This window comes from Lithobates pipiens, unplaced genomic scaffold, assembly GCF_037356315.1.
Source record: "Lithobates pipiens isolate NorthernLeopardFrog02 unplaced genomic scaffold, aLitPip1_a1.2 Scaffold_27, whole genome shotgun sequence".
In the NCBI taxonomy this organism is placed as follows: domain Eukaryota; kingdom Metazoa; phylum Chordata; class Amphibia; order Anura; family Ranidae; genus Lithobates; species Lithobates pipiens.
Genome location: NW_027507788.1, coordinates 16368368 through 16383227, shown reverse-complemented (window position 1 = coordinate 16383227; position 14860 = coordinate 16368368). Strand labels below are relative to the sequence as shown.

Genomic DNA, 14860 nt, shown 5'->3' with positions numbered 1-14860 from the left:
TTAACATGCAGGCTATAACCTATCATGCTCAGAGTGTACGGATGTAACAAACTGCACAGGAAGCAATGTCACCTGTCCTTCTGGCTCGGTCTGTGCAACCTCATATACGGAATCCACTGTGGGTAAGATATTTTTAAAGGGGTTCTCCACTCCACTGCTTTAGACTCCCTCCTTCATGTGGCTTCAATGTGCAGAAATTTTCTTTTGGACTGACCACTGCTGTTTACAGTTCACATAAACCCGGTGTCATTATAATGTAATAGATGGATTTATTTGAATGATTTAGCAAGAATCCCAGTGCTACCATAGAGAAAAAGTGAAGAGATCTAAATATGTTGTGAAGAGGAAACCTCACTTAAAGCCCAATAAGATAGATACTCAGTCACATACACATGGTACTAACAATCTCCATTTTTTTAAATCTCATCTCCAATTTTCTGTTACAGTAATTGTTTAGGGAGTGGACATGAGCACTACCAAAAATGAGTTTATTTTAATTAATTTTTTATTTTTTTTTGTTTATCGGATCATTTATTATGATCGACATTTGTTACTTCGGAAAATTCATAATTTCAGTTGCATTTGTATCCGTTATGTTCCATCCTTTCAAATGCGGCATTGGTTACTTTGGATTATTTATTACTTTGGATTATTTGTATACTTTGGCTCATTCCTAATTTTGGTTGCATTCGTATTCGTTACGTTCTATTTGTTTAGATGCGGCATTCGTTACTTTGGATTATTTGCAATTTTGGATGCATTCATATTCGTTATGTTCACAAACAGTTACTTAAGCCAAATTTGAAAGGAAATGCCAATATCTATAATTTAATAGTTTATAATAAGAATAAAAACTATAATAATAGTTAATAATGTAATTATAATAGAGAATACAAATAACAAAATTATCCAAATGTAATTGATTTGTTAAACCAGTAGGTTGAATTGCTTTTCGTTCTTTCGCATTTTCTTTTTATCGGATTTTCGTTATTTTGGATTTTAGTTTTTGCAGATTTTCGTTCTTTTGAATTTTAATAATTTTTTTTTGTATTTTCTTTCTTTCTGAAAAGACGTTTTCGTATCCATGCTTCAAAAGAGTCTTGTTCATTCAAATGCTTCCGAATGACTAAATATGCCAAATTTCATCCAAAAACTATTTTGTCCTTGTGCGTTTTAGTTTTTTCAGATTTTCGTTATTTCGCATTTTCGTTTTTTGGATTTAAATTTTTTCGGATTTTAGTATGCATTCATCAAAAGTGACTTTTGTTCAAATGAATGCTTCAGAATGAACAAATATGCCGAATTTCATCCAAAAATTTTTTTCACTCTTTTGCATTTTAGTTTTTTCGGATTTTCATTCTTTCGCATTTTTGTTTTTTCGGATTTTAGTTTTTAAAGGTTTTTCGTTCTTTTGGATTTTCATTCTTTCTGAAAAGACGTTTTCCAATGCATTCATCAAAAGAGTCTTTTGTTCATTCGAATGCTTCCGAATGAACAAATATTTCCCGAATTTCGTCCGAAAACAATTTTGTTCTTGTGCATTTTCGTTTTTTCAGATTTTTGTTATTTCGCATTTTTGTTTTTTGGATTTTCCTTTTTACGGATTTTCGTATGCATTCATCAAAATAGTCTTTTGTTCATTTGAATGCTTCCAAATGAACAAATATTCAGAATTTCGTCCAAATTTTTTTTTCACTCTTTCGCATTTTCGTTTTTTCGGATTTTCGTTTTTACGGCTTTTCGTTCTTTCGGATTTTCATTCTTTCGGAACAGACGTTTTCCAATGCATTCATCAAAAGAGTCTTTTGTTCATTTAAATGCTTCCGAATGAACAAATATGCCGAATTTCGTCCGAAAACAATTTTGTTCTTTCACATTTTTGTTTTTTTTTCGCATTTTCATTTTTTCTTTTTTTACGGATTTTCGTTCTTCCGGATTTAATTTTTTTTCGCATTTTCATTCTTTCTGAAAAGACATTTTCGTATGCATTCATCAAAAGAGTCTTTTGGTAATTTGAATGCTTCCGAATGAACAAATATGCTGAATTTCATCCAAAATTGATTTTCGTTCTTTCGCATTTTAGTTTTTTCCGATTTTAGTTTTTACGGATTTTCGTTCTCTCAGATTTTAATTTTTTAGGATTTTAGTTCTTTCTGAAAAGAAGTTTTCCAATGCATTCTTAAAAAGAGTCTTTTGTTCATTCGGATGCTTCCAAATGAACAAATATACAGAACTTCATCCAAAAACTATTATTTTCATTTTTTGGATTTTCGTTATTTTGCATTTTTGTTTTTTCGGATTTTCATTATTTTACATTTTCGTTTTTACAGATTTTCGTTCTTTAAGATTTTCATTTTTTCGGAATTTCGTTCTTTCTGGAAATTTGTTTTCGTATCCATGCTTCAAAAGAGTCTTTTGTTCATTCATATGCTTGAATGAACAAATATGCCGAATTTCATCCAAAAACAATTTTGTTCTTGTGCGTTTTAGTTTTTTCAGATTTTCGTTATTTCGCATTTTAGTTTTTGGGGTTTTCATTTTTTCGGATTTTAGTATGCATTCATCAAAAGAGTCTTTTTTTCATATGAATGCTTCCAAATGAACAAATATGCCGAATTTAGTCCAAATATTTTTTTCGTTCTTTCGCAATTTAGTTTTTTCGGATTTTCATTCTTTCGCATTTTCGTTTTTTCGGATTTTCGTTCTTTCGGATTTGCATTCTTTCTGAAAAGACATTTTCCAATGCATTCATCAAAAGAGTCTTTTGTTCATTCGAATGCTTCCGAATGAACAAATATGCCGAATTTCGTCCGAAAACAATTTTGTTCTTGTGCATTTTCGTTTTTTCTGATTTTTGTTATTTTGCATTTTCGTTTTTTGGATTTCCCTTTTTACGGATTTGAGTATGCATTCATCAAAAAAGTCTTTTGTTCATATGAATGCTTCCGAATGAACATATATGCCGAATTTAGTCCAAATTTTTTTTTCGTTCTTTCGCAATTTAGTTTTTTCGGATTTTCATTCTTTCGCATTTTCATTTTTGTTCTTTCGCTATTTAGTTTTTTCGATTTTCATTCTTTCTGAAAAGACGTTTTACAATGCATTCATCAAAAGAGTCTTTTGTTCATTTGAATGCTTCCAAATGTGCTGAATTTCGTCCAAATTATTTTTTTCGCTCTTTCGCATTTTAGTTTTTTCGGATTTTCATTTTTACGGATTTTCGTTTTTTCGGATTTTCATTCTTTCTGAAAAGACATTTTCGTATGCATTCATCAAAAGAGTCTTTTGTTCATTTGAATGCTTCTGAATGAACAAAAATGCTGAATTTCATCCAAAATAGTTTTTCGTTCTTTCACATTTTAGTTTTTTCGGATCTTCATTCTTTTGCATTTTCGTTTTTTCGGATTTTAGTTTTTACGGATTTTCGTTCTCTCAGATTTTAATTTTTTAGGATTTTAGTTCTTTCTTAAAATAAGTTTTCGTATACATTCATCAAAAGAGTCTTTTGTTCATTCGGATGCTTCCGAATGAACAAATATACAGAACTTCATCCAAAAACTATTATTTTCATTTTTTTGGATTTTCGTTATTTTACATTTTCGTTTTTTACAGATTTTCGTTCTTTAAGATTTAAATTTTTTCGGAATTTCGTTCTTTCTTGAAATTCATTTCCGTATGCATTCGTAAAAAGAGTCTTTTGTTCACTCGGATACTTTCTGAATTAACGAATATGCCGAATTTCATCCGAAAACAAATTTGTAATGAAACAAATAGCACATGTCTATTAGGAATGCAGTAAAACGCATCAAAAATGCATAGGAATGCACTAGAATATATCAAAAATGCACCAAAAATGCACCAGACACCAGTACAGTGAAAAAAAATCAGCAGGCTGCGGTTTTAAAACCGCACCAAAAACGCAGCTTCCCATTGAAATGAATGGAAATCGTGGCAACATTGTTTGCACTTTCGATGCATTTTTGAGTTACATGCCCATTTTTCGTGGGTACAGACAACCCAAAAAATGCACAGCAAACGCACCTGAAACACAGCAAAATCCCTATAAAAACGTATATGCATTTTTGCCGCTGTTTTGTGAAAGTACCCTAATTTTCACTGGGACTAGCTTGAGAGAAGCCAGGCCACAGGGGCACAAAATTCAGAAAGGGGGTTAAGGGGCACAATGCTTGGATTACCCTTGGTGCTGGCAACCATCGGAAAAAACTGTCAAAGCGGACAGCCAATCATAGACAGAGAGGCATTTTCCTCCCATACATGCAGCTGTGGGGTAAGGAACCCTTCTTCCTCCTATGTTTTGCTGTCAACTTTCACAGCTTTTAGGTGGGCTAGCTTAGGCAGGTTCAGACTCATGTCATGCCTCATCTCATCCCTACTCGGGAAGGTACCTTGGGCGCTGGCAACCCGTGCTACTCCACTGATTGGTAAATAATAATAAAAAAATCATGGGAGGTAAATAAATGCAAATTTAACTGAAGTTACTTAATATCATCAGGTGGATCAAAGTCAACAAGATACATCCGATCGTGCACACCTGCAAGTCAATGTGATAAAACCGGAAGTATCAGCACACTCTACGGGAACACCAAGATGTCTACTTCTTGTTGTGCTTTTGACAAATGCTCTCCATCCATCCTGCCAGGTGAGGGCGCAAGCACACACATAATTAATGCAACTCTGTGTAATTAAATCCATACACATTTTAAATGGACTTGACTGTATTACATTGTCAGGATAACTCTTGTTCTTTGCAGCAGTAGCCTACTCAACTATAAGGCCGCGTACACACGGGCGGACTGTTCGCCCAACTTTGTCCGCTGAACAGGGTTTGCGCGGACAGTCCGCTCGTGTGTGGGGCTTCAGCGGACAGTTTCAGCGGACAGTTGGACGAACAAGGTTTTTCGGAAATTCCGAAAAACTGTCCGCTGAAACCTTGTTTCAGCGAACAGTCCGCTCGTGTGTAGGCTTGTTCGACAAACTAAGTCCCGCGCATGCTCAGAACGGATTTCCACGTCGGAAAGTTGCATTGAAGTGTATTTTACGTCGAAATTTTCGTCCCGTCGTACGTGTCGAAACGTCATCGTGCACGGTTTCAGCAAACTGTTCGTTCGTCGTGTGTGGGCTTGTCCGCCCATGCTAAGTTTGAGTGGACTGTCCGCCCAAACTGTTGGACGGACAAAGTTGGGCGAACAGTCCGCGCGTGTGTACGCGGCCTCAGCCAAACTTATCTTCACCTGCTAAGGCTAAAACCATTGTCACCATGATAGTAGTCTCTCTAATGGAGTCCTGGACAGAAACTAAGGGTTGTAACCCTTCCTTACCTTATTCAAAACTGAAAATAGTTTGGTAGAACCTGCTTTTACCTTCAGAAATAAAGAATGTAGCCTTCACCTTTGTGGAGCCTACAGTCAACAAGGCATGCAGGCTGAGGACTATGGTTATACTGCACTGAGCAAAATTATAAACACAACACTTTTGTTTTTGCCCCGTATTTATCATGAGCTCAACTCAAAGATCTACGACTTTTTCTATGTACACATATCCATACACCTCACAGGTGGATGCTGATTCAACAGCATGATTATTGCACAGGTGTGCCTTATGCATGATCAAACAATCAGGTGGAAAAGTCCGGCGGACTCAAGTCCACCGGACAATCCGCCCGTGTGTGGGCTCCGGCGGACTTTTTTTACCCAACAATCCGGCGGACTGAGAAAGTAGTTTTGCACCAAAATATGTCCGCCGGACTTGCAGTCCAGCGGACAATACGGCCGTGTGTGTGCTAGTCCGCCGTACTTTTGAAATGAACGGACTTTTCCCGCACTGAGAAAAGTCCGTTCATTTTGAGCGCGGCTCCAGGTAGCCGGGACCAGCGAAGGAAGCGTCGTTGGCCCCGTCACCTGGTATGGCGTTAAAGAAGAAGCCCTACGTCGCTGTGCAATAAACTATTTTAACCCTTGTTAAACCCGCCCGGAAAAGTCACGTGTGTGGGCAGGTCAGCTCGTTCGGACAGTCCGGCGGACTTTACAGCGGTTTGTCAGCCAGACTAAGTCCGCCGGATAGTCTGATCGTGTGCATTAGGCTGGTAACAATAAAAGGCCACTCTAAAATGTACAGTTTTATTGTATTTGGGGGTCCGGGGCATCCAAAAACCAGTCAGTATGTGGTGTGACCACTATTTGCCTTACGCAGTGTAGCACATCTCCTTCGTACAGAGTTGATCAGGTTGTTGATTGTGGCCTGTGGAATGTTGGTCCATTCCTCTTCAGTGGCTGTGAGACATTGACGCATATTGGCAGGAACCGGAACACGCTGTCGTATATGCCGATCCAGAGCATCCCAAACATGCTCAATGGGTGACATGTCTGGTGAGTATGCTGGCCATGTAAGAACTGGGATATTTTCAGCTTTAAGGAATTGTGTACAGATCCTTGCAGCATGGGGCCGTGCATTATCATGCTGCAAGATGAGGTGATGGTCGTGGATGAATGGCACAACAATGGGCCTCAGCATCTCATCACAGTATCTCTGTGCATTCAAAATGCCATCAAAACAATGCACCTGTGTTTGTTCTCCATAGCATATGCCTGCCCATACCATAACCCCACTGCCACCATGGGCCACTCCATCCACAACGTTGACACCAGCAAACCGCTCATCCACACAACGCCATACATGCTGTCTGCCATCTGCCCCGTACAGTGAAAACCAGGATTCACCCGTGAAGAGAACACCTCCCCAAAGTGCCAGACGCCATTGAATGTGAGCATTTTCCCACTCAAGTCGGTTACGATGATGAACTGCAATCTGGTCGGGACCCCCGATGAGGATGACGAGCATGCAGATGAGCTTCCCTGAGACAGTTTCTGACAGTTTGTGCAGAAATTCTTTGGTTATGAAAACGATTGTTGCCACAGCTGTCCGGGGAGCTGGTCTCGGACGATGTTGGAGGTGAAGATGCTGGATGTGGAGGTCTTGGGCTGGTGTGGTTACATGTGGTCTGCGGTTGTGAGTCCGGTTGGATGTACTGCCAAATTCTCTGAAACGCCTTTGGAGGTGGCTTATGGTAGAGAGATAAACATTCAACTCAAGGGCAACAGTTGTGGTGGACATTCCTGCAGTCAGCATGCCAATTGCACGCTCCTGCAAAACTTGCGGCATCTGTGGCATTGTGCTGTGTGATAAAACTGCACGTTTTAAAGTGGCCTTTTATTGTGGCCAGCCTAAAGCCTCATACACACGATAGGACTTTGTATAAACCTTCCTGTGGACTTTTGTACAAAGGGCGTCGCCCCTGAACTTGTATTGCATACACACGGCAGGACTTTTTCAGCCAACTTTCACCAAATCGTGTGGTTTTTCTGCTCTTTGCTGCCACCTTTGGTCAACTTCTGAATTGTTGTCTGATCTTTTGCATTGGTTCTGAGCATGCGTGCTTGTACTTTGTACTTTGTAGGGCAGGACAGTGGTGTAGTGGTTAGCACTTACACCTAGCAGCAATAGGGTTGCTGGTTCAAATCCCGACCACAACACTATCTGCCTGGAGTTTGCATGTTCTCCCTGTGCCTGCGTGGGTTTCCTCCGGGTACTCCGGTTTCCTCCCACACTCCAAAGACATGCTGGTAGGTTAATTAGACCCTGTCCAAAAAAATTGGCCATAATATGTGTATGTCAATGTTGTAATGTGTGTCAGGACTCTACAGGTTATTGGACCGCATAAATAACTGCAGATGGACACCAGTGGCAAGAAAAAGCGCCCTGAGGCGATTCGGTTCGTATAGGTAGCGCTATACAAGTCATTCATTCATTCATTTACAAAAGTCCTATGGTTTTCTGTACACACGATCAGACTTTGCTCCATCGGACTTTTGTTGCCAGAAAGTTTGTCCGTTCACACAGCCAACAAAAGTCTGATGAAAACAGAAAAGTTTGTCCGATGGAGCATACACAGGGTCGGCTGTTGCTCCAAAACAGCTAATTTGCATGTTTGTTATCAAAAAGTCCAATCGTGTGTGGGGGCCTTTAGGCACACCCGTGCATTAATCATGCTGTCTAATCGGCATCTTGATATGCCACACCTGTGAGGTGGATGGATTATCTTGGAAAAGGAGAAGTGCTCACTAACACAGATTTAGACAGATTTGTGAACAATATTTGAAAGAAATAGGCCATTTGTGTACATAGAAAAAGTCATAGATCTTTGATTTCAGGTCATGATAAATAGGGGCAACAGTGTTGCGTTTATAATTTTGCTCAGTGAAATTTGGAGCAAGAAGTATCACATGTCCAAGCTTTTCCGTAGAAACGAATGTTGCACTTTTTTTTAACCAATGGTTGGTCCAATGCCAAGTTGATATCTGTGTGACACCAGACAGGGGCAGATTGACCATTGGGCCACTCGGGCATTGCCTGAGGGCCCCGTGCCACTAGGGGGCCCCATGAGGGTTGCGAGCCTCAGTAAAACCAGGCACAGTATGTAAAAATGTGTGGGTTTTTTTTTACGTCTGTCTCTGAAATGTCCCTTACCGACATCCTTTTGATCTAAAAATCCAGAGATCATAGCTGCCCCACCTCTCCAGTACCTTCTCAGCCAATAGAAACATGTCTGTGTATACTGTGTGATTGTATACTGTGTGTTTGTATACTGTGTGGCCCCATAATCTCTGATTGCCTGGGGGCCCCATAATCTCCTATTGCCCGGGGGCCCCATGAGTTGTCAGTCCGCCCCTGACACCAGGTGACCATAGAAGACCAGACACCCCCCCCCCCCACTGTATCCAACATTTAAAAGTATAAATGTATGTTCTTTTCAAAGCGCCATCTGTCAGCTCTCAACCCAATGGAGTGACCTGTCCTACCTGCCAATCATCTTCCTCTGGATGGTGCTATTTGGATCAAACAGTACAGTGTACTGGAAACGAGACTGTGTGTGTTCTCTATTCTACAAACATAAATGGTAAGCGATTGTATTTTTTGGATTTACCTCTAAGTACTAAAGTCAATTTTAAAAAGTTTCATATTAGCAAAGATTTTGCATTAACATATAGGAAAATGAATGAGGAAATTATGGCTAATTGTCTACAAGAGCATCTTCCAATAAAACCGTTCAATTCCTCCTACAGCATATTATTTTCTAAAGAAACTTTACAAGAAGACTATATCATTGTCTGATACAAATGCACTGCTAAGTCATATCTGAGATTTTTTTTTCCTTTTTCATTTGTGTTGATTGTAGCACTAACCCCATAGGAGTTGTAGATGTCAGGGTTCCTCACTGCTGCACAGCCAGTCACACAGCATTTCCTTCTTGCATCCAGATCCTGAAAGCCAGTCGTTGAGCTTGTTTATTTTTTTTTTATTTTTTTTTAGGGGTTGATAACTAAGGCCGCGTACACACGGGCGGATTGTCCGCCCAACTAAGGCCGCGTACACACGGGCGGATTGTCCGCCCAACTTAGTTCGTCAGACAGTCTGACAGACAGTCCATCCAACTTTTGAATGAACGGACTTGACCACACACGATGAACGAACAGTCCGCTGAAAACTTGCGTGATGACGTATACAGCACGTACGACGGGACTAGAAATACGACGTCCAATACACAGCAATGCAACCTTCGCCGTCGAAATCCTTTCTGAGCATGCGCCATACTTAGTCCGTCCAACTTGCCTACTCACGAGCGGATTGTCCGCTGAAACCAAGTTTGGACGGACAAAATTACGGAAATTCCGTAAGACTTTGTTCGTCAGACAGTCCGCTGAAAAAGTCCGCTGAAGCCCACACACGAGCGGATTGTCCGCTGAAACACGGTTCAGCGGACTAAGTTGGGCGGACAATCCTCTCGTGTGTACGCGGCCTAAGCCTCACTGGACATGTCCCACAGTCCAGTGATGTGGTCCCGCATTCCTGAAGTGGTTAAGCATGCCGAAATGCGTTTGAAAAACACGGCTTTAGGCAGGTTTTTGATTTCGGCATTTAGAAGAGCTGGACGGCCTTAGCCCTTGTACACACGGTCTGAGATTCCGACAACCAAATCCGTCGGAGTAATTCCGACGTATTAATTCCGGAAGAGGTCCGGAAGTGATGTTGCATACACACAGTCTGACAAAGTTGTCGGAAAATCCGATTGTACATAACGTGATGACGTTATCTCGTTACGACAGGACTACGTTCAGGCTAGTAGCCAATAGCTTTGGTCTAGGAATTTGATCTGAGCATGCGTGGCACTTTGTCCGTCGGAGTAGGCTACACGTGATCGGAGTATGTCCGATCGGAGCATTTTGTCGGAAAATTTTACCGGCAAGTTGGAAAAGTTGGTCCGTCGGATACTCCGACGGAAACAGTCCGATGGAGACCACACACAGTCGGATTATCCGACAACACGGTCTAATAGGACACATTCCGTCGGAATCTCCGACTGTGTGTACAAGGGCTTATGCCGCGTACACACGGGCGGACTTTTCGAGGGAAAAAGTCTGACAGACTTCCGACGGAGTTCTGTCGGAGTTCCGACAGAGTTCTGACGGACTTTTCGACCGAGCGGACTTGGCCACACACAATCACACCAAACTCCGACGGAGTCGAACATGATGACGTGCGACTGGACTCGAATAAGGAAGTTCATAGCCAGTAGCCAATAGCTGCCCTAGCGTCGGTTTTAGTCCGTCGGAGTAGCATACACACGAGCAAATTTTTCGAAGGGACCAGGTCCAGCGGAGTTCCCTCGGAAAAATTTGAAGCATGTTCCATATTCTAAAGTCCTTGGGAGTTTGGCGAGTCAAAAGTCCGTTGCAGCCCACACACGATCGAATAGTCTGACGTACTCAGTCCGTCGGACTTTGGATGTTGAAAAGTCCGCTCATGTGTACGGGGCTTTAGAGCTGCAGAAGTGGCTTGGAGAAGCTACAAAGCATCTTCAAGACTTCAGAACAAGTCCGGGTGAATGTGACTAACTACGACTGTCTATTAACCACTTCCCGCCTGCGCGGCGTCCTATGACGTCACAGACTTTGAGTGGTGAAATCTGGATGGCGAGTTCAGTTACAGGCATCATTCAGATATCTTCTTTTACAGCCCGTGATTCCCTGCACCGTAAAAACAGCCAGCTGCTTGATTGTTTTTACAGGCAGCGGAAGGGGACATCCCCTCTCCCGCCACCGTCCGGTGCTTCTACTGGCTTGCCAGTGCGAGAAGGATTCTGCTGGTGCTGGAAGTTCACTATAGAGAATACCATGGGCCAGATGGTCCCTGGCAGTCTTTATGAACTTTCAGAGGCCTCTGCAGTTGTAAAAACTGCCGTAGTCTAGGCTGGGAAGCCGAGATAATTTTTTTTTCTTTTTGATTTCAGGCTTTCCAGCCTAGTGGAGATATGTGGGAAATTATAGACCCCGGATCTCACTGTAAAGAGGACCTGTACAGTCCTTGTAATAGGAATACAAGTGAAAAAAAAAAATCTAAAGGGAAATACATACGTAGGTCGTGCCCACATGTGTAAATGGTATTCAAACCCCACATGTGAGGTATCATCGCAAATGTTGGAGCGAGAGCAATAATACTAGTGCTGGACCTCCTCTGAAGCTCTAAACAGGTAACCCGTAAACATTTTTAAAGTGTCGCCTAAGGGGCCATTCCACGAATGTGTGAAATTTTAAAGCGTGGAATGTTAAGTTACTATTTACTCGGCGTAACATCATCTTTCACATTATGCAAAAAATTTGGGCTATCTTTAACACAAATACCGTGTGAGATAAAAAGTTGCACAGACCTCCATTTCATTCCCTAGGGTCTTTGCTAAAAAAGAAAACAAATTATATATATATATATATATATATATATATATATATATTTATATATATATATATATATATATATACTGTATATTGTTTGGGGGGGTTCTGAGTAATTTTCTAAATGGTGATGTAGGAGAAAAGTGTCACAATTGGCCTTGGTGGTGAATGGTTAATATATATAATATAATGAAAGGGCAGGCTTGGAGCATATAGCCAGATAGCAGACATACATATACCCTGTTTCCCCGAAAATAAGACCTAGTGTGATTGTCGGTGATGGCTGCAATATAAGCCCTACCCCCCCAAATAAGCCCTTCACTGTTTCCCTTAAAAGAAGCCCTACCCTGAAAAAATAAGACCTACAAGGACTTTAACTAGGGCTTATTTGGAGGGGTAGGGCTTATATTGCAGCCATTACTGACAATCACGCTAGGTCTTATTTTCAGGGAAACGGGGTAGTATGCACAGCAAAAATTACGTGACGTACTTCATAAAGGCATTCTACGCTTGATACATGTAAGGAAGGGCTTTACACATGATACCAGAATATCAGGAACATATTGTATATTGTACAGAAAGTACAGTAAATTGATCATGTGTAACCAATCACATCTATTGTTTATTTTTAACAGGTAAATCATCAGCCATCCGAGGCTGTGCCCAACCAAGTGTCTGCAACAATCATACATACACCATCAGCGGGCAAAGTATTGCCTATCAGAGTATCTGCTATTGTGGAGGTAATTAGCACAGTCCTGTTAACCCCTTAGCACAAAGTTTTAATAGATTATTATTATAAAATAATTTAATTGATGGCGTATTATTATAGGCTGACAAATGGAAAAATTGTAGAAAAAAATGAGATCTGTATCGAAAGTAATGTAAAAGTGAGCATAACTTTTTTTTTTATTAACTAGACTTGTGCACTGCCAAGAAATTCGTTTTTTTTTTTCTTTTCGTTTTCATTACATTCGTTTTTTGGGTTGTTTTTTTTTCCGTTTTTTGGATCTTTTGTTATGATCGATATTCGTTATTTTGAATACATTTGTAACTTCGAATAAATTTGAATTTGTTACGTTCCATTCATTTAGATGCGGCATTCGTTATTTTGGGTAATTCGTAACTTAGAATAAATTCAAACTTAGAACGTATTCATTACGTTCACTAAAAAACAGTATTCCAACGACCGCCATTTTATTCTCTAGTGTGTCTGAAAAAGAAATATATAAATGTTTGGGGGTTCAAAGTAATTTTCTAGCAAAAAAAAAAAAAGATTTTAACTTGTAAACATGTTTGAAAAATAAGCCTGCTCCTTAACCCCCCTGGCGGTATTCCCGAGTCTGGCTCGGGGTGGAAATTTTATACCAAAAGCGGTAACCCCCGAGCCAGACTCGGGACCGCATCGCTGTATGCAGGGAGATGTTTACTTACCTCATCCCCTGGATCCAGCGATGTCCCCCCCCCGCCCCCCGCTGTACGAGCGAGCCGTGCGCAACTCCATGTATCAGATCGCCGATCTCCATTCCCTGCGAGCGCTGCGACGCACGGGGACGGAGAACGGCGCCAAATTCAAAAAGTGAAACACACACTATAAATACAGTATAATGTAATCTTACAGATTACATTACTGTATGTAACTATTTCACATCCCCTTTATCCCTAGTGGTCTGTCCAGTGTCCTGCATGTAGTTTTATATGATAAAAACTGTTCTTTATGCCTGGAAACTGGAGATTGTCCATAGCAACCAAAACCGTCCCTTTACATCAAAAATGATTTTAGACCAGCTAGAAAACAGCGATAATAAAATAGAATCACTCGCAGAATTGAGCGATAGCGATTTGTGGGGAGATCCGTCATCAAATACTGAAAAGTAATGACAGCGGCAATTCTGCAACTGAGCAAATTTCTGTGTTTTTGATTTGATTACATTATTGAATAATTTTTATTATTGTTATATTATTATTTGGTATAATTATTTATAGTTATTTATTATATTATAATTTATGATTTCATTTTTCAAACTTTATCATACCCGGGATGTCTGCTAGACTCTGGTTTGGACAGATTTCAGTGAGTTATTCCTAAGAATTACAGTTATTTCGTTAAGACGGGACTACGTTCAGGCTAGTAGCCAATAGCTCTGGTCTAGGAATTTGATCTGAGCATGCGTGGCACTTTGTCCGATCGGAATTCTCTACAAACGATAGGAAAAAGTCCGATCGGATCATGTTGTCGGAAAATTTTATAGCCCAGCTCTCAAACTTGGTCCGTCGGATATTCCGACGGAAACAGTCCGATGGAGCCCACACACGGTCGGATAATCCGACAACATCGGACATTTTCCGTCGGAATATCCGACCGTGTGTACAAGGGCTAATGCATACTATGCATTAAGGTGAAAAACATCGTTCCAGCGATGAGCATGAGCCCAGCAACTTCAGCCGCTGTCTTTGTCCTCATTGGATAGATTGATAGCAGGAGCCATTATGTTAAGCGCTGCAAAAAACTGTTGGCACTATATAAATCCTGTATAATAATAATAATACAATTAAAAAACTACCCTAAAATGGCTATAGATTACATATATACATATCTGTTACTGTTATTTTTTTCCCAAATGTTAATACCTTGTTATTTATACTGCAGGCAATGCCAGCAACACCTATTGCCCAGAAACAAATGTAACCTGCCCTAGTGGCACTGTATGTAGCACTGTTCGTGCCCTAACAACGATGGGTAAGTTGGAGAACCACTTGAAGTATTTACCATATCCATGGCAGGTCCACTTTAATAATTAACACTACTTGGTTCTAACATTCTACACAGGTGATGCCAGCTTTAAAAGAAATACCAAAACGTGTTCACCTATACACCAGTGTGGGGTTGCTGGTAGTGCTACCTTCCTCAAAGGCACAATGAAGCTGGTGACCCAGTGTTCCACCAACAACTGCAACCTACCTGCTCCTGGATGTAAGTGATAACCTAGAGATATTATCATACATAATGCCACTGGAGATATTGTCACACATGATACCCCTAGAAATATTGTCAT

At 40.6% G+C, this 14860-nt stretch overlaps 1 protein-coding gene across 1 annotated transcript in view; it reads left to right on the top strand.

Moving 5' to 3' along the window:
• Nucleotides 1–14860, top strand: part of LOC143933578 (uncharacterized) — a 110033-nt gene that overhangs the window by 77275 nt on the left and 17898 nt on the right. Inside the window, exons 32-37 of the mRNA XM_077456525.1 lie at nt 12–122; nt 4514–4660; nt 8834–8974; nt 12440–12547; nt 14455–14544; nt 14635–14778. Coding sequence (XP_077312651.1) covers nt 12–122; nt 4514–4660; nt 8834–8974; nt 12440–12547; nt 14455–14544; nt 14635–14778 — 741 coding nt within the window. The remainder of the gene's footprint in view (nt 1–11; nt 123–4513; nt 4661–8833; nt 8975–12439; nt 12548–14454; nt 14545–14634; nt 14779–14860) is intronic.